The following is a 20,424-nucleotide window of genomic DNA, read 5'->3' on the forward strand; positions in this document are numbered from 1 at the left end:
TAGTAAAGTAAAGGACAAACAAGAAAAAGGTAAATGGAATGAAGTCAGGTTGTAAGAGTCTCCAAGAGGAAAAGTCCTCTCAGTTTTAATTACTGTGTTGATGGGGGTGATATATCTCATGAGGATCACTGTAAGTGGTGCTGGTAGTGGTGGTGATTATTGTTTTAAGAGGAAGTACAACTAAGCATCCATGCTCAGGATCACTGTAAATACCTGGGTGGAAAGGTCTTCATTTGGATAATCACATTAATGATGTTCTAAATAAAAGTTTTACAGATCTCTCTATATAGTTACGAGGGTAATTAAAGGTTGTAAGGATGTAAAGGTGAGGGAGTATACAGGAAATGGAAATGATCAAAAAGAAAGCAGTCTGATTTGTTGTGGGTGATTTCTGACAAAAAAGTAGTGTTACCAACTGTTGCAATCTTTGGGCTGGGAAGACTTGGGAGTAAGGAGACAAGCCACTTGACTTAGCAGTATGTTCCGAGCTATCTGTGGAAAGGCAGTATGGAATGGCATTAGTAAATGAATAAGCTTGAGTGGAGTTTTTAAAGGCAGGAAAGATCATAATATGAAGATAAAGCTGGGATTCAAGAGGATAAACTGGGGCAAATATTCATTTATAAGAAGAGGAATTAGGGACTGGAATAATTTATCAAGGGAAATGTTTGATAAATTACCAAGTTATTGAACATAGAAGAAATCAGGCAGTTTTAAGATATGTTATGGGTTGGGTACATCAGAAGTGCAAGAACACACATATAAAGATAGAAAGCTACAAAGACAGAATGGAAATCACAGTGAAAAATTAATTGGAGCATTAGAATGGAAAGGCAGGACAAATTTCATTTACTGCCTTCTTGTCTGTGTTTCTGGTCTTCAATATTTTCTGAACTTGTACTGGCCTATGATGATAATACTACTGATCATGTCATTCGCTTTATGTGTGAGAATGGATTAATCAAGTGCATATAAAGTTGCCATTGATGCTTTCACAGCCCATACTTATAGACATGATATAGGCTTTGAGCTTGACACGGCATAAGCCCAAAGCCTATATCATGTCTATAAGTGCATATAAATTTCAAGTGTTCTGTTACTCTGGGAGCTTACATTCACTTTTGATGAGTTTGTATCCTTTTCAGCATAATGAAATTATTTCTTAATTCATTTTCTAATTTCTCTGTTGAATGAATCATTTTTCTTTTTTTATTTAACTTGTTCATTTTGGATGATTATCTAGTTGTACTTCTGCTTAAAACAAAAGTCACTACCACCATATTTTGTCTTTTGTTTCTCTCCTTGTTATGTTTCATCAACTGTCTTCCTATTTTAAAATTCCCAAGTCTTCAGTAAAACCCTTGAATGTTGAGTGAATCCTCTGGATAAAGCTTGAAAGTATAGGCATGCTTTTGGTGGCTGAGAAGTATTAGAATCAGGACAGGAGTTATGGTATATGAGTAGAGTACTCATTTTTTGAAAGGCAGTGTGTGAAGATATGGAGTTTGGCTGTGTCCTTTTATATCTATATAGTTGGCCTTGCCTCTCCTTTCTGTTGGCCTTGCCTTCCCATATTGACCTTCCACTCTGCTTATCTCTTATGTATATTCTTAACCATCTATTGAGCTTCCTGCCTTTCAAGATATATATATATATATACTAGCAAGATACCCGTGCTTTGCTACGGTATTACACTGAAATTTAGAATTGAATGGTTATTGTTTTATATATAATCAGCCGAAATTCGCGATATGCCTCTTTTTCTAATAGATTACGGCAAGTTTCCTCCCATTTTCAATCTTTCTTTCCAGCAATCGATTTCGTACTTCCCGGGCTAGGTCCAGGTATTCCACCCGGTCTGTTGGGTCCCTAAATCTTTGCCATCTTTTCCTATAAGCATTTTTAATATGTATCAAATCCTTCAGGAGATCCGGCGTGGTGTCGTCTTGGGTGCCTTGGCGGTACTGAACACGCGGCCGGACTGCATTCTTAGTCATTACCCGTCCAGGACCTGTTTCCACCGCGGTCCGCACATTTGACGACGGTCCAGAACATTATTATTATTATTATTAGTAGTAGTAGTAGTAGTAGTAGTAGTAGTAGTAGTAGTAGTAGTAGTAGATGTTCTGGGACCCCACTGCAAGATACAAGACCGCTACTTTTCGGTAAATTACACCTGCTGCCATTGTCATTGTTGACAATGTGACCAGCACAATTGTCGATGATAGGCAAGTGTACGGGATTTCTGACGATACGAATGACTGACTTCCGTGCATTATTGACCTTATTATAGAGATGAACAATTGCACGGTCAGTCTCATTCCTATCGTTCATTTCAAATTTGTTTAAATTTTTATTTATATGCCAGGAGAATATACTGTAATCTAAGAACGTTCTCCGAAGGAAAAGGTGGCTGTTGAAAACAAACAAGGAAAGATTAAAAATGATCGATTTATTATCAGAATAAGTACATCGAAAATCTACAGCCTGTTTCCAGTCATTCGACAGGGTCGGGAATGGAATGAATAAAGCCCCATCTAGCGGCGACAATAGGAATTGTGCCGGCTGCCGAAGCACTCCTCTGGGACAATGATCGATGAATGACAAATGAAATGAAATATTGGACAGTGTTGCTGGAATGAATGATGACAGGAAAAATCGGAGTAAACGGAGAAAAACCTGTCCCGCCTCCGTTTTGTCCAGCACGAATGTCACATGGAGTGACCGGGATTTGAATCACGGAACCCAGGTGTGAGAGGCCGGCGCGCTGCCGCCTGAGCAACGGAGGCTCCTTATAAGTACATTATGAACAGTAAAATCAATTGGTCTCACCTCCTTTTACACCCCACCGCCGTTCAGTTTATTAACACCCCCCCCCCCCCAAAAAAAATTAAGGAAGGCGTGTTTCTTTACGTTTAAAGGAGATTCCAAACACCAATGTTCACGTCTATTACCTTCAGTTTTGAGATATAATTCACTTTCTTTCACACTCCTCCCCCCCCCCCCCCAAGTGAATTATCCGGCAAAAAATATTTGTTCCTTTAATAGTAAAGGATATTCTAAATACCAATTATCACGACTCTAACTTCTTCAGTTTTTGATTTATGTGTCCTCGTGAAAGGAATTCAACTCCTTTTCACTCCCGCCCCCAAGATGGGTTCCCCCCAAAACGCGTTTTTCTTTGTTTTTAAAGGAGATCCAAATACCAATGGTCACGTCTGTAATAACTTTAGTTTTTGTTAGATGTATATATTCTCATACAATTAAGTCAATTAATTTTTCAATTCTTTCACACCCCCACACCCCTTCATTGGATTTTCCGAGAAACGTGTTTCTTTACTTTTAAAGCAGATTCCAAATATCAAATTTTACGTCTGAAACATCTTCATTTTTGAGGTATCAGTAGCCTAATTAAAAGAATTCAACACCATTTTCAAACACGTTTACCCACCCCCCCTTCCACCCAAGTGGTATTTCCGAAAACTAAAAAAGACACGTTTCTTTATTTTTAATAGAGATTAAAAAATACCATTTTTTACTTCTGTAACGTGTTGAGTTTTCTGAGATACTGTAGAAATCCCCATTTTAAAATTTCACCCATTTTTAGTTCCCGTTAAATGGAGTTTCCAAAAACAAATCACCCATGTTTCTTTACATTTACATGAGATTCCAAATACCCACTTTTTACGTCTGTAACATTTTATGTTTCTCAGATATTCTGTAGATATAGTCTTTCAAAAAATTCACCCCAATTTGTCACTCCTGTTTAACCGCCATTAATTGGATTTTCCAAAAACAAAAAATACGTGTTTCTTTATTTTTAAAGGAGATCCCATATACAAATTTTCAGTTCTGTAATATCTTCAGTTTCTGAGATATATGTATCCTTATTAAAGGCATTCAACCCATTATTCACACTTTTACACCCCTCCTATTGGGATTTACGGAAAACAAAAAAAATGCGTGTTCCTTTATTTTTAAAGGAGATTCTAAATACCTATGTTTTACATCTGTAAACTTTTAAAGTTTTAGGATGTAGACACACTCATTTTAAAAATTCACCCCCCATTATTTGGATTTTCCAAAAACAAAAAAATACCTGTTTCTTTATTTTTTAAGTAGATCCCAAATACCAATTTTCTGGTCTGTAATATCTTCAGGTTCTGAAATATAAGTAGCCTCATTAAAAGCATTCAACCCATTTTTCACCCTTTTCCACCCCTCCTATTGGGATTTTCTGAAAACAAAAAAATACGTGTTGCTTTATTTTTAAAGGAGATTCTGAACACCAATGTTTACATCTATAATCTTTAAAAGTTTTGAGATATAGATACACACATTTTAAAAATTCACCCCTTTTCACCCCCCCCCCCATTAACTGGATGTTCCAAAAACAAAAAATACGTGTTTCTTTCTTCTTAAAGGAGATTCCAAGCACCAATTTTCAGGTCTGTAATATCTTCAGTTTCTGAGATATATGTATCCTTATTAAAGGCATTCAACCCATTATTCACACTTTTACACCCCTCCTATTGGGATTTACGGAAAACAAAAAAAATGCGTGTTCCTTTATTTTTAAAGGAGATTCTAAATACCTATGTTTTACATCTGTAAACTTTTAAAGTTTTAGGATGTAGACACACTCATTTTAAAAATTCACCCCCCTTTTCACCCCCCATTATTTGGATTTTCCAAAAACGAAAAAATACCTGTTTCTTTATTTTTAAAGGAGATCCCAAACACCAATTTTCAGGTCTGTAATATCTTCAGTTTCTGATATATAAGTATTCTCATTAAAGTCATTCAACCCATTTTTCACCTCTTTTCACCCCTCCTATTGGGATTTTCCGAAAACAAAAAAAAAATACGTGTTTCTTAACTTTTATTGAAGATTCTAAATACCAATTTTTACGTCTGTAAACTTTAAATGTTTTGAGATATAGATGCACTCATTTTAAAATTTCACCCCCCTTTTCACCCTCCCATTAATTGATTTTTCCAAAAAAAAAAAAAATACGTGTTTCTTTATTTTTAAAAGAGATCAAAAGTACCAATTTTCAGGTCTGTAATACCTTCAGTTTCTGAGATAAAAGAACTGGAATCCTGATTAAAGGCATTCAACCAATTTTTCACCCTTTTTCACCCCTCCTATTGGGATTTTCTGAAAACAAAAAAATACGTATTTCCTTATTTTTAAAGAAGATTCTAAATACCAATTTTTACATCTGTAAACTTTTAAAGTTTTGAGATATAGATACACTCATTTTAAAATTTCAACCCCTTTTTTACCCCCTTAGCGACGGAATATCCAAAAACCCTCTCTTAGCGAGCACCTACATCTTAATATGAATATATCCTCAAAATTTCATTTCTTTATGCCCAGTAGTTTTGGCTCGGCGATGATGAATCAGTCAGTCAGTCAGTCAGTCAGTCAGTCAGGACAAGCTCTTTTATATATATAGATATACACTTACAGCATTAGTTGTAAGTGTAGTTATGCATGGTAAGGGACAAACTTGGTAGGAATCAGACAGATTTAATGTATATTATAGATTGGGAACATCAAAAGGGCAAGAATGTACATAAAGATAGTTGTTACAGCAAATTAATGTCCAATCCATTGAAGTTATCCATAGAATGTTTTAATATTCTTAAATGGTAGTAAGGGGTTTGCCAAAGACTGTGATACTTTTTCTTGTGGGATGAGCAATAACCCAAGATATCAATATCAACTTAACTTTTAGGAATGGAATAATGCTAATTAATACAACTGGTTATATGACAAACACCAAGGCAGCTCCTAGATGGATGACTGTAGATAAAGGGAAAATTCAGCAGGTGGAAAGATTTAAACACCTAGGAGAGTGGATATAAACTGGGCTGACAGGAAAAGAAGCAATGGGAGCTTGAATAAACAAAATTAATTTAGCATACAAACTATGAACATCTGCAAAAAGAAGAATATTAAGACATTACCAGACAGTGATCCATCCTGAAGCCTTATACGCAGCAGAAGCTCTTAATCTAATAAGAACAGGATTATATAATAGATTAGAAATGGTGGAAGAAGACATTCTCAGGAAGATATTAGGATTGCAAAGAAAAGAGGACGAGCAAACCAAGAACTGTATCGTAGATAGAGAAAATCTTGGACATCATATACGGAAAAGGAGCGTGTTCCTTGGTCACATCCTGAGAATGGACAAGAGGAGGTCAACACTGCAAATACATAATACAGTTTCTTGTGAATAAGAGAACCAAGTACGCTGGATCCAAGAGGTAATGACAAGCTGGCTGGTGATCATACAGAGGGTGAGATTCAGATGTATCACCTTTTTCCTTCTTGCTCTTTGCTGTTATCTCCCGACGGTTATCAGGAGGTGCAATCCCAGCAAGGCAGTACCATTTTTCCAGAGTCTCGTTAAGAGCAACATCCTCCTGTTTCGTATGACAGGATCTATACCATAGCGGGCACGCATATTCGGCAGCAGAATAACACAACGCAAGTGAAGATGTCTTTAGGGTGCTTGGCTGTGCACCCCTTGTGGTGCTTGTCAGTTTCTGCAGGCCATTGTTCTGAGCGGACACTTTCTGCTTGATATTGAAACAGTGCTTCTTAAAGGTAAGATCACGATCTAAGCTCACTCCCACGTATGCTGGTCTTGCACAGTGATCAAGAGCGACTCCTTCCCAGAGATATAGAGTGGCCTAGTAGCCGCTCTGTTCTTAAGATGAAAAGTGCAGACTTATCATGATGATAAAAGGAATTTAGAGTTGTAGAAGTATTCATTGTGTTAAATAGCACCCTCATTCATTACATTAAACATGTGATTATCCAGCAGCTACTTTGATTATATATTTGCATGCAGGTTATCAGGAGTTGCCTGTAGGTGGGGGAAAATAAAAAAAAAGAGACTCCATTACTCGTATATATTATGTGCTCAGAATGTTTCCCATCAACTGCAGTGCGCATATCATTTGGACTTGTTCATTACTGCCTACTTTGATGCTGTGTTCCCAATTAACAATAAGCATGTGTGTCACCACACCTATAGCTATTGAATGCTATGTGATAGGCCAAAATATTACCACTATATCAGAAAGTAATAATGTCCAACTTTGAACTCATAACAATTTGAACTTCCATGCCAACTGTATTCATTAGTATAATTCCATTTAAAAAGGCAATTTGGTATCGATATCTCAGTTACTAATAGGGTTTGTAGATATAATTTTGAAAAATATGGGACATTCTTAATTTTTAACTAAGGGGGGCCACAAAGACAAAACATCTTACAGTACTGTCATCTTGAGATATTAAAGATTTTTATTAGAAAAGAAACCAAATCAATCAAAAGATGAAGTGTTAGTACGTCCAATAAAACACAATTATTGTTCTTTCTTATTTCTAAGTTTTTCAGATAAAAAAGTAAACTTGTGTTCCCATCCCAAGGTGGTGCAGTTCTTTTCAGCCACATCCTCAATAGAGGTGAGCTGCATGGACCTTTACACACCATAGCAGCCTTCCTGCTAATCTGAAATTTCTAGTAGTAGGCTACTGGGAATCAAACCTGAGCCTACACAGTCTACACATTCTTTTATTGAAGAACAATTTCACAGCAAGTTTTGATTTCACTGTGTTTATAGAAAGATTTATCTTTTTGTCAGTCATCAGCAACGGTCTTCATCAAAGGAAAGTATTTCCGCAAATCTTCAGTGAATACGCATTTTTGCATTTGGGCATTTTTAAGCACTATTCTTTTACATGTTAGTTATATCCATGTGATGCAATGTGGCCTATGACTGCATATAAGAAAAATCAACACAAATTATACATTATGTTAAAAAACTTCTTTTTTGCTTACCTATTTGGAGTTTCCTGGCATTGAACAAAGTCATGACACTGCTCCTCCTCATATCTCTCATAAGTTTGAATGAAACACTTCCTTCCTTGGTTTCTATCCCCTCTTTAGCAACCATCAATACTACTGTTGCTCTGTTTTCAGCTTGTTCCTATGAGCAGTTTTTAAGTTTTTCAGAGTACTAAAAATGTGTTCAACTAAGACATTGGAAATTTGGTAAAAGGGTTTCATATCAAAAACTCTCTTTCAATAGTCATCAGCAGTTTTAGCTATATTTAATCTGAATTTTTCATGCTCCAGCATAGCATGAACTTTCCATTCAGAATCCAGTTGCTGACAGTTAATTATATTGATTACAAACAGGGAACAGGACTTAACAGAAAAGTATCGGGCTATGTTCGGTTCAACTGTGGAAATTATTTCAAATATAAGATGTGAAAAGATCTTTTGATCTGTGATACAAGCTCTATGTGGAAATTCAAGCAACTTTTTCAGAAAGAAAGGAAGAAGGAAAGAAAGAAATGTATTCTGTTGCAGTACATAAGTATTGCTTTTGAGTCCTGCAAATCTTTCCTGAATATATATTATCCAATCTATCAAAATGTCTTGTATTTGCAGGGTCTAATAGCAAAATTGGAGATATCAAATTTAAACAAATTAGAGTACAGATCTTTCAGCATTTTTTATTCTTCTGGCTTTAACTTATGAAGAAGTTTGAAATGCGCTTTGAAATAATGTATTAAATTCTGTATGTCTAAAACATACAACATGAAATCCAAACAAGACAAAGTAAATACAGTCAAACCTCAATAGAGCAATATCCAGGGGACCTTAAAATTAATAGTTATAGCAGGGTTATTGTTATAGTGAGGTTTTGTTAAATAGTGACTACTACTACAGTACTGTACCTACTGCACCGAAAAGTGCAGTATATACAGGACTCTTCTGAAGAAAAGAACATTAAAATACAATTAATAAAACATATTTTGTTCACTCCATTTATTAGTAGAGTATCTTACTCTTTTGTACAGAAGAATTCACTTCTTTCCCTTTGTTTCATTTTTCCTTAACGACTCTCTTGTAAATATTGTTTTTATCTCCTCTAATGCAATTGTTCTGCTTAACACTGGGGGATTGAAGATGCTACTTGCTGGATGGTTTCCAACTGTCCAATTAGTCCCATCAGAGGAGGAGGATCATTCACACTTACCACATGACTGTCATCATCAGAATCGTCATCAGGCAAATCTCCCTCTAACTCTTTGATGATAGATTTATCGGTGTTTGCTTGAAATACCAACGTCTCATCATCCACTGACGCATATTCAACCACTGATATGTCTATGGTTTTCTCAGTTACTGCTGAATACACCTCAAGATCACTTTGAACATCATCCTGTATTTCTTTATCCACCACAACATTCTCACCAACATCTTCACTTTCGGAAATCCTTGCTTTTTTTCCCCCAGCAGTTCGCAATAACATTCAGCTCTACACTGTTCCAGGAACTAGCAATCGTGCCACAAGCCTGCTTCACATTAAAACTGTATGGGTTGTCCACCTTTCTCTCAATGTTTGCAATCATATGTTGAACTAGATATGAATGGTATTTTTCTTGAAGTTCTTAATTATTCCCATGTCTTGTGGCTGAAGATCGAAGTATAGTTCGGGGGGAAGTAGCATAGTTCTACATTCTTCAACGTTGGCATGTTGTTATGCGCACCACAATTATCCACCAGCAATGCAATTTTTTTTTTTTCTTTCCATCTCTTTATCAAGCAAAAGCAACCACTCACTAACGAGAGCAGACGTCATCCATGCTTTTTGATTTGCCTTATAACTGACTGCAATAAAAATATCACATTTAGAATTACAAAAAAATTGAAATTAATGTGATAGAGTACAGTATTGTACATACCTATTCTTCATGCATACTCATAAAATGACTACAGTAGGTACTGTATCAACTTAAGAATTAAAGAAAGATAAAATAAAATGTGTGTACTTTTACCTAGTAAGATTTTTACATTTTTAAGCATCGGGGATTTGCTGATCTTCTGATCACCAATGGTGTCAACTTATGTGTCCCCGTCGCATTGCTGTAGAGAAGAACCATTAAGCATACTTTAGATTGCTTCCCTCCTTTACATTTTTCCCCTCTAAAGGCCATCGCCTTCTCTGGCATCAGCTAGTAAAACAATCCCGACTCATCTGCATTGTACATGATTTCAGGACCGTAGTTTTCCAGCAGTTTTCAAATGGCATTCTTCTGCCAACATTCTGCATCACCTAAAGGTGCCAATTTTTCTTTGCCTGAAATCACTTTAAAAAATGATCCCGTGTCACTTCTTAAACCTCTGCAGCCATCTGTTACTTGCCTTAAAATTAGAATTACCAAGCAACTTAGTGAAATCTAAGGCTTTTTGACATATCGAGGGGCCATTAATTGGAATGTTCTGCGCACGCATCTCGTTTAACCACCACAGTGTAGCACTCTCCACATTGTCAGCAGTAGCCATCTTCATTCTTTTTCTTGAAGGGTTAAACTTGCCACCAAGAAAACTTTCTTCAATTTCTTCCCGTTTTTTAAGGAACGTAGCCAACGTCGATTGTGCAAGTCCATACTTCCTCGCCACGTCTACCTGTTTCATCCCATTATCAATGTCTTTGAAAACTTCCACTTTAGTCTCTAAGCTTATCTGTTTCCAAGTTCCAGCCATTGTCCAAATCTCATTAGCCAAGTCCAAAACGTATTTATCACCTTAAAAACATTTACAACTTGTACATGGGTATCACGTAAATAAACTTCGTACAAGCTCAACACAACACTTCTGACTGCAACTCAAGCTCAATAATGTACAGGCTACAACAGTTAACACTGTTTCAAACACAGGAGCTCTTTGACTCTTGCTACTTGCCGCTGAACACAGCTTGCCGCGGCTATTGGCTACCTGCTTACTGCCAGCAAAGTATGTAGGGAAGCTTCTAAGAATACAGCGCTGAAGGTCGAGAGGTTTAACAAACAGTACATACTGTTATCGTCAGATTCTTAGAAGCAGAAAATAGTAAGATCCTCGAAACTTTGTCTTTGTTATAACAGGGTGTTACTAAAATTACTTCATCGTTCTAATGAGGGATAATTAACATAGTAAATATATGAAATCTGCTGGGACCATATAAAATGATTGCTGTACCCGGGTTTATCATTGTATTGGTAATCGTTCTACGGAGGTTTGACTGTACATAATTGTCTGTAGTAGTAGATAGATCTTCTGTGACAAAATTTCTCAGGTAATCTTTAAGTGCATAACACTGCTCCAGTACTCTTACCAACTCACGAATTCAAAGACAGCCAACAAGTAACACAGAGTGAAAATATATTGTGTGTTTCAGTATGAAAAAACACTTGAACTTCCACAGAAATTAGAACTTAAGTTTGTCAACAAATCTCAACACTTCTGGGAAGTTTTAAGCATGCTTTTGAAGCACAGAAACGAATCATATGCATGGACATTTTAAACAATGTTACATGTGGGAATTCTTTCTGTAAGATTGGAAAAACAATGATGTTCTCCAGCAATAACATTTGTTGAGTTTGAGCTAAAGCCAATGAGATTTTCAAGATTTATGTTCTCTTATTTTAAAGAAACTATCTTAGCCTTGAAGAGAGTATCAGCAGTACCTGATGAAACTTCAAACATATAAAAAGATCTGTATCAAAATACACAACTGTTAATGTGTATTACACAGCTTTAGCATCCATGATCAGTGAAAAAAATATACTTGGACGTCTCAGTTTATCATAAAGCAACTCTGAAAATTACTTTCCTAAAATCATAACATTTGTAAATTTGATATGTTTTCAGCAACCTTCTGGGTGATAGTTGAATCAGAAAAGACATCCTTACAAGAAGGAATTAATGTGTTTGATGTGTTCAGTGGTAAATTATTGGCAACAACAAGTGCTGTTAATTTAATTTCTGCTCTTTCCACATCGTTTCCATTGCTATTCAGCATTAAACATATATTAGGACTAGATACAACAGTTTTCATTTTGTTAATATGTTTGACAGAGTCTGAATGTCTCACTCAGTACTGTATTTCAGATTTATGCACTTTTATAAAATTTCACATACAATACCTTACAGTGCACCAAGTTTTGTCCATCCCTCTGTTTGTGACTCTTTTCTAACCAACATCTGCGCTCCGGTAAACTTGTCTGAGAATCACTAAATCTATTTATTTTTAATTTCTTTATTTTCACATTCAGAGAACATGATGTCGATGTAAATGGAGTATTCTGATCTTTTTCAATAGGCTCACTAAGTAAATTACGACTTTTAGGGAAATTAGAAGTGTCAGGAAAATCAGAAGGATCATCTGGATTGTCTTTAGATTTCACATTAACACTTGCTTTACATAACCATTTATCCATTTTAAAGAAACAATACAAAAGCTACAACTAATTTTATTACTGTACTATATTTCTTTGGTACTATTTGACAGGAATAGTCTATGTGTTACCACACATAGCTGCACCCTCTTGCTTCCTACTATCATATATCAAGTCATTCATTTCATCTCATTAACTCCTCTCATGAGGTATGATGTCAGGAAGGGCACCCAGTCATAAAATATTGCTACGAAGTTTCATCTCACTTAATGAATATTGAATTTTCACGACCGCATTGTAATCGAAACAGACTTTCAACGTATTAGGTCGTGTTACGTACATGTAGTACGTGTTGAAGAGATGTTGATATGCCCCACAACGAGTGACTTAAACGCACTCTACAGTGTGCTAGCAGCAGTGCCAGACCTGTAGCTCAGATCCTTTCAAACAGAACAAAGATTGCCTAGGTCACCATAGCTCAATTGGTAGAGCAACCGACGCGAAATCGGGAGGTTGTGGGTTTGGATCCCACTGGTGTCCGGCTGGCCATTTTTGTTCTGTACTTAACATCTCTTCAACACGTACTACATGTACGTAACACGACCTAATACGTTGAAAGTCTGTTTCGATTTCAGCTCACTTCATACCCGACCCCGTACAGAAACAGGATAAGGGTTGGACATACATGCAGTTGTGCAGTCCTTAACCAAATTAAAGGGAGCAGAGCCATTTCAGATAACATATTTTTTTCTGGATAAACCATGGAAACTACTTTTTAGATCAAAATTCTTCAAATATTCTACTCCTGTGTACAAGCAATATTGTTTAAATTCAAAATATAATTTATTTACATATAAAGTACAGTATTTAGACATGCTATTTTCATGTACAATATAAAGGTCTAATCAAATCCTCCTATTCAATACATTATAATATACTTCACCTATAAAGACGCCGTTTTTACGTTACCATACAAGTTTCAACCCCTATTTTGAGTCATCAAAAGTGGATTTAAATCTTAATAGGACAATCCAGTAGAAACATGACAATTAGACACAAAGAACACATAATGTCAAAAAGTATGATATATAGGTATTCAGTGATGGGTGAGCACACATACGAGAGTAACCATAAGTTTACGTGCATAGAGCAAGACATGGAATTACTGCATCAGGTAAACAAAGGAAAACGGATTAATGTGTTGGAAAAAGTGGAAATTTATAGATCATGACAACAAGATAGAGATAATAATTTAAACGAATATATCATGAAATAAAACCCATTATTTATATTAGTCACACTGACACAAGTGTGCTAAACTGATATAACTTAAAAACCATATTCTCTCACCCATGGGTAAAAGTAATGCAACTATCGAGCTCGAATTATTATTATTATTATTATTATTATTATTATTATTATTATTATTATTATTATTATTATTATTATCATCATTATTATTTGTGCAAAATGCTATTTTGTTATTCTGCTTTGTAAAGATCTTAGCTAATACTTCGTTCTCAACTATAGGAAGGTGGCACTTCAAGTAATGAACTGCGCTTCTGCTCGACTTGTTATTAATTGATCAATAATTTCCTTCTTATTCTTATTCTCCTCCTCCTCCTCCTCCTTTTTTTGTGGGTAAAAACTAACACACCACTGGATGAGTGCAATTTTCAAGTGCTGGATAGCATACTTACCATTCCATTCCTTGGAAAACATCCTCTGATAGACAGGCAATTCCAAATGGGCAGCCCCCATTCTTGGCCCAGGCTTGCCCCGGGCTCTCAGTGCTGAGCGCGAGTGCCAAAGGAGAAAGCGAGTGAGTGAGAAAGAGACAGAGGATAGTGAGGTGTATGGATGATGCATTTTATGAGACATAGAATGGAACTACAATGAATACCATGTTGGTCCATATTGACTGTGAATAATAAAATAATTATTTCTTTAAATGGAATATACTGTATGTTTTCCACCATTCAACACTTTAAAAAAATTATATAATTTCATAAATATTAGATGTTTCAGTCGATTTGACTTTCTTCAGCTATTAATTTGAATATGTTTATTTAATAAATTGTTGGGTTGTTATTAACACAGATCTGTGTGAGTTGTTAAAATATGTTACAGACTGTGATGTAATAGACTACGGAGATATCCAGTACGAGGCTATGAAATTCGAGGATGAAGTGAAAAATATGCATTATTTTGATCATGTTGCGGCTTGTTCAAGAGAGGTACGTCAGACAATGTGTTTACTTAATAATCCAGCCGTAGACGTAGTTATAGTAGTGGATAGAAAGAGGACAACCATTTTACGTCATTATTAGAGCTTGGCTTTTATCCATTTGATTCCAAAATCATAAGTTTTGAATAGCTAAAACAAATTTCATAATCACTGAAATAATCACAAAAAATTCTGTCTCTTTAATTGAATATCTATTGATGCTTTTTGTACCTCTTCATTTTTCCTTTACTTTTTATTTGTAATGAATATAAAATGAGCTCATTTTTGACATTTGTAAGTTGCAATATTATAAACCATTGTTAAACATTTAGATAACATATAAAGCTTCATTATAGATAATCTTGAGGGAATTACATTTTAATGTTTATAAAACATAAAAAATTCTACTGTTTTATTGATTGACTTTTCTTCTGTAAGTCTCAAAAACTCTAATAAAAGGTAGCACTAGAAAATATTACAAGCATAAAATATAACCCTTTCAGACCGAGTACGCACAATTGTGCGGGTTCGTATTTTAGTTATCCCTGACCGTATTTGATGTTTTTTCGGCGCTACACCGGACTGCAGTGATTGTGCAGGACACGTGGCGTGTATTTCAATTGATTTTAATATGCGCTTGACCGCCAGGGCGAAGTAAGAAGAGTTTAAAAAGCACAGTTGATCGGCGAGATGGCAGGAAGCAGTAGTGCCGAAAGTAAGTATTTATTTACTGCGTTTATATTAATCTAGAAGCTTTACTGAATACCGGAATATATTCAATGAAGTGTGTACATTGGTTAGTGAACGTAAATTTTGAAGCTACAGCATCGTACGTGATACAACGAGGTTTTGAATTTTGATACGCACAATTGTGTGGGTCCTGTTTTTCGGATGTTAGTTTTTATTTTGTAAAATAAACTATTAATATGTGTATTGAGGAGCATTTTAGTCAGTTCTGGACGTACAAACAAAAATTCACACCTCCAGTTTTCTTTCAGGTCTGAAAGGGATAAGATGTTTAATACAATTTGTTTACTTCCTTGAACAAAGTACAAAAATTACTGGTAGGGGTCTGCCAATTAACACAGTCCATGAATGGCAGAGTGAAAATAATTAGTGAAACCTTCACTATGGCACAAGGAAATACAGTGAGTTTCTCTCATCGTTTGGCCGGCAGGCGCTCCCAGCTTATCCGTGTCCCGTTGACTCATCACCTCCCGTTAAACAGTTCAGCGACAGCATGGGAATGCCCACAGTCTGCAGTTCAGGTCCGTGTTTAGAACGTGTATTAAGTGTTGATCTGTCACTCCAACTGTTCTCGAGATGTGAAGTGTTACTTCAGGGTATAATTCTCATAATGCCTTCACTTGTGTACACGGAAGAGGGAAGGGTATTTATGTATGATAATTATGTGAAAACAGAGTCTTGCAGGGAAGTCGTTCAGCAATTTGTAACACAATTTGCAGATGTAAGCCCTCTATGTAGGGAGACCGTGCAAAAACTCATAAACAAATTGAGAGGAACTGGTTCTTTACTCAATAAGAAGCAAAGTGTTAAAAAAAGTGTACTTAATGAGGAAAAAGTAAATGAAATCTCAGTAAGATTAGAAGAAACGCCTACAAAATCTCTAAGATGACTTGGAGAAGAAGCCAGGGTTTCAAAGAGCTCAGCATGGCGGGCTATGAAAATGTTAAAATCCAGAGAGAAATAGCCTCAATTACGGAAGATTAAACTTACGCGTGTGAATCGGAGTTTCCTAAGATAATGCCAGAAATGTGTGAATGCAGGGGGAGAACATTTCCAACATCTCCTGTCATAAGGTACAAGCTTATTTTCTTAATTCTTAATTACTATTCTTAATTGTAGTTGTTATCTCATGTCATGCACAGGTAAAGTGAGCGAAGTGCCGTCCTTGTTGCTATGGCGCAGAGTGAGGAGTGATGGGTGAACGGGAGGCAGATAAGCTGCGAGCACCTGCTGGCCAACCGATGAGAGAAACTTGTATTTCAAACAAAAACAAAAAATATATATTATACAATATCAAACAGAATACGAACATTGCTGGGAAAAAAACCCAAAAAAGAACTGATTTTAAGAAAATCTGCTTCTGAATTCACAATTAACTGCTTGAGCATTTAAATGTTTGAAATATTTCGATTTCATGTGATGGAAGTCTTTGCCTATTTTTTTTTTTTTTTTTTGCTTTACGTCGCACCGACACAGATAGGTCTTATGGCGACGATGGGACAGGGAAGGGCCAGGAGTGGGAAGGAAGCGGCCGTGGCCTTAATTAAGGTACAGCCCCAGCATTTGCCTGGTGTGAAAATGGGAAACCACGGAAAACCATTTTCAGGGCTGCCGACAGTGGGGTTCGAACCTACTATCTCCCGAATACTGGATACTGGCCGCACTTAAGCGACTGCAGCTATCGAGCTCGGTTCTTTGCCTATATCATGGATTGAACCTGTCTTCATTCACTTTCTAACTATATTCTTCAATGTTTGCACTGAAATTCTTTCACATGAACTCATGGCTGGCTAGACACACGTCTTGTTAATTAACCACCACGGCAACTAATACACAACTAAACTAGACCTACAATAACCCCATTCTGCTATAGGGAAGAGGCAGTAATCATACAGATGTGCAAAGACTAATAGAAAGTGCAACAATCAGGAATGTTGATATAGTCTGGTTTTTCACTGCAGCTTGTGGACATCAACTGTTCTTTATCTGCACTAGAAATATTCAAACCTGATTTATATGGACAATGTTGCTTATTAGACCATGCCGATTTGACAGGCTTATAGTATCATAGGTAGAGGCATCTGTTTTTTGCAAAGTGAAAAATTGCGAAAGTTTTGCAAAATATTACAAATTTGGCTCAAAACATGAAATTATTTATCTTTAAGCAAATTCATGAAATAACTGATGGAATTATGTGGAATTACTCTTTAATCCAAGAAGCATAATAAAAGGTGATTTAAAAATGATGAAGTCTATCATCTGACGAAGCAAATTCCCATCCTACGAGAACTTTCAACATCAGAATATCTTGAACCATACACAGTGTTTAGGGATCTAGTTGGTAGTTCCTGTAGACCAGGTTAAGATATTGATGTGATTACATTTCTTATTTCCCTAAAGTCAGAATATGGGCATTTTGTGAAAGGTACAGTGAAGGCCTTGTGGATCTCAGTGAGTAATGCTGATAGTAAGGGGACATTTTCAACGTATTGTAATATAATGTCTGACTTGAGATTAGCTCTGACTCCCAGTAATGTGGAACCCATGGTACGTCTGTCTTTTTCAGACTGGTGTGTAAATTACTGTATGTAGGTAGGCAGGATAAAATTTGTCCAAACATACATGCTATGTTATATGTAATATGTGTTTTCATTAGAAGCATAACTCTCATGTTTCTTGTACAAATGTAAAAATAAAGTATGTTTTACTGTAAATAAGCTATCAACTGTCTTTTGGTTTAGCATTTATTGCTGAGAGGTGGAAATAAAATAAGTGAAATTTTTTAGGAAATGAAATAAAAATAGCAAAAAATATACCCTTTTTTTAAATAACGAAATTAGGCAAAACATTTCACCTCAAACAGGTGCCTCTAATCATAGGTAATAAATTCCATATTATTCCATATTGGAGAGCAATATAATGTAAAACAAGAACTAAAAGGTTTCCACCTATTCACTAACCTAAAAAAGTTACCATGAGAGACTTTGCCTCAGTTTCAAAAATTGGTGCGTGCCTGGCCATCAGATCATATAGATGTTGATTCCCATAGGGAACCTGAAATATTTGTCCTGAATGAGTAAATTTATAATACCAATAGACTGTAGTTGGTCCGTTATTGGATATTATAAATTTTCGAGCTAACTCATTCCTGGTTGCCAGCATTTTGCCCCAGTGTGCTAAATTGGGCTCATCAGTTGGTGAACAGCACACCTACCAAGACGCATGACTAGTGCATACCGTGGTCTCCACTAAAAAGTTACATATATTTAATCTATTAATTCCTATTTTCAATAAAAAGAATTTGTCAAGAAGTACTGGGAGGACCACAAGGCTCGGCCAGTTCCTATCAAGAAATTGACAAACCAAAGGGTTGATTAAAGCGATCCAATGTGATCTCAACAAAAGAAGAAGAAGAAGAAGAAGAAGAAGAAGAAGAAGAAGAAGAAGAAGACCCCCCATTTTTTTTCTTTCTCCAAATTCCCTCCACCAATCACCCATTATTCTACATCCCTCAGCCCCACCTTAGGCTACACTATACCTCCCTTCTCTTCCTCCTCCCATCTACAACTCAGCTATACTCTATTTCTTTGCTTTTGCTCTTTCAACTTTTTTAACGATCCATATTGAAAACAAATGAACATCTCAACACTTTCCCATTCTTTCCCATTTTTTCACACTTGTTTCCGCTGAACTGAATTCAGGAAGATTCTCCATGTGGTAGTATTGTTGTAGTAGTGTAGTAGTGTAGTAGTGTTTGACCTGGTCTTTTGGTATTTGCATTCTTCAAATTGGAAGAAAACAGTGAGAACTTACACTAGAACAAGTGTGATTGTGATGAGTGTTTATCATTCAACTCTTTACTTATCTTGCACCGAATGTCAACAACACACTCTTATTTCATAAATTTGATCTATTCTAATATATATCTTACCTTAACTTTATGATTTTGACTAGCAAGACCAAAACTAGTTTCAAATATATATTTTTAGGTTACAATAAATGAATATTGAATAGGTGGGAATGTTTTAGCTCTTGTTTTATATTATAGGCTTATAGTACCTCTCAACATCAACAGAAAGTGCTACTCTACTCAAAATTGTAAAAATATAGGCATCAAAGATTTTTCAGCCTGATCCTTCACTTGCATGGCAATAATTTCATTCTTGAACATTTAATATTGGTAGTGTACTATGAAAAATAGTTGTCTTATTTTTACTACTATCATTCCAATGAAATAAAAGGTGCCTTGTATCTGAAATCTAAGATCTACCGAACTGTCATCCATCTGGTGGTGTTGTATGGAACCGAGTGTTGGCCTATAACTAAAGCCACAAAGCATCTTCTCCACATCATAGAAATGCACAGGGTTCATAGGACAATGAGCATCTCTCTATTGCGAATTACTTGTATACTTGGGGACAAAACATGACGATGCTGCCTCACACCACTTCTCTCCAGCGGCAGCACCGTGTCTATTAGCGGCTTGTAGGATTTACGAAGGTCGATCAAGTATAAACAGGATATTTTTTCCTGAACATCAACAGTTGGTAGGACTGGTCCTGAGCTTCTGCCATGCTCAGGCAGGGCCATTAGGAGTGCGGAGAACATGCTGTTAGATCTTTCCCGAAGTTTCGTCAGAAATGCTGGCAACCAGGAATGAGTTAGCTGGAAAATGTATAATGTCCAATAATGAACCATTTATATTGGTATTATAAATTTACTCATTTGGGACAAATATTTCAGATTCCCTATGGGAATCAACATTTATATCACGCTCACGATGTCGGAGCAACAGATGCACCCCTCCACTGCGCAACGCATAATTATAATATTTCTTGCTCGTGAAGGAGTTACAGCAGCAGAAATTTGCCAGAAATTGACTGCACAGTTTGGTGATCAAACATTGTCAAGGATGCGTGTGTGTAAGGAGTGGCGGACGAAAGGGAAGGCAGCACCAGTGAAAGCTAATGTCTCGACTGTCAGCTGGTAAGGTTCTTGCAACTGTTTTTGTGATCGGTGAGTCATTTTGCTGATTGTTTTTGTATGAGCGATGCACAGTCAATGCTGCTTACTACGTAAGATAACTTAAAGGGTCCATCTTTTCAATACAAATAAATGTTATAATGTTTATTTACAACATATTTTTACTTGGAACTAGTTTCAATGCTATTTAGCGTCATCTTCAGCCAAAATG

General features: G+C 36.1%; 1 protein-coding gene across 1 annotated transcript in view; it reads left to right on the forward strand.

The window, feature by feature from the left end:
• arg (arginase) overlaps positions 1-20,424 on the forward strand; it is an 81,516-nt gene that overhangs the window by 13,907 nt on the left and 47,185 nt on the right. Inside the window, exon 3 of the mRNA XM_067155913.2 lies at positions 14,387-14,493. Within this exon, the coding sequence (XP_067012014.2) occupies positions 14,387-14,493 (107 nt within the window). The remainder of the gene's footprint in view (positions 1-14,386; positions 14,494-20,424) is intronic.

Source organism: Anabrus simplex, chromosome 11, assembly GCF_040414725.1.
Source record: "Anabrus simplex isolate iqAnaSimp1 chromosome 11, ASM4041472v1, whole genome shotgun sequence".
Lineage (NCBI taxonomy): Eukaryota > Metazoa > Arthropoda > Insecta > Orthoptera > Tettigoniidae > Anabrus > Anabrus simplex.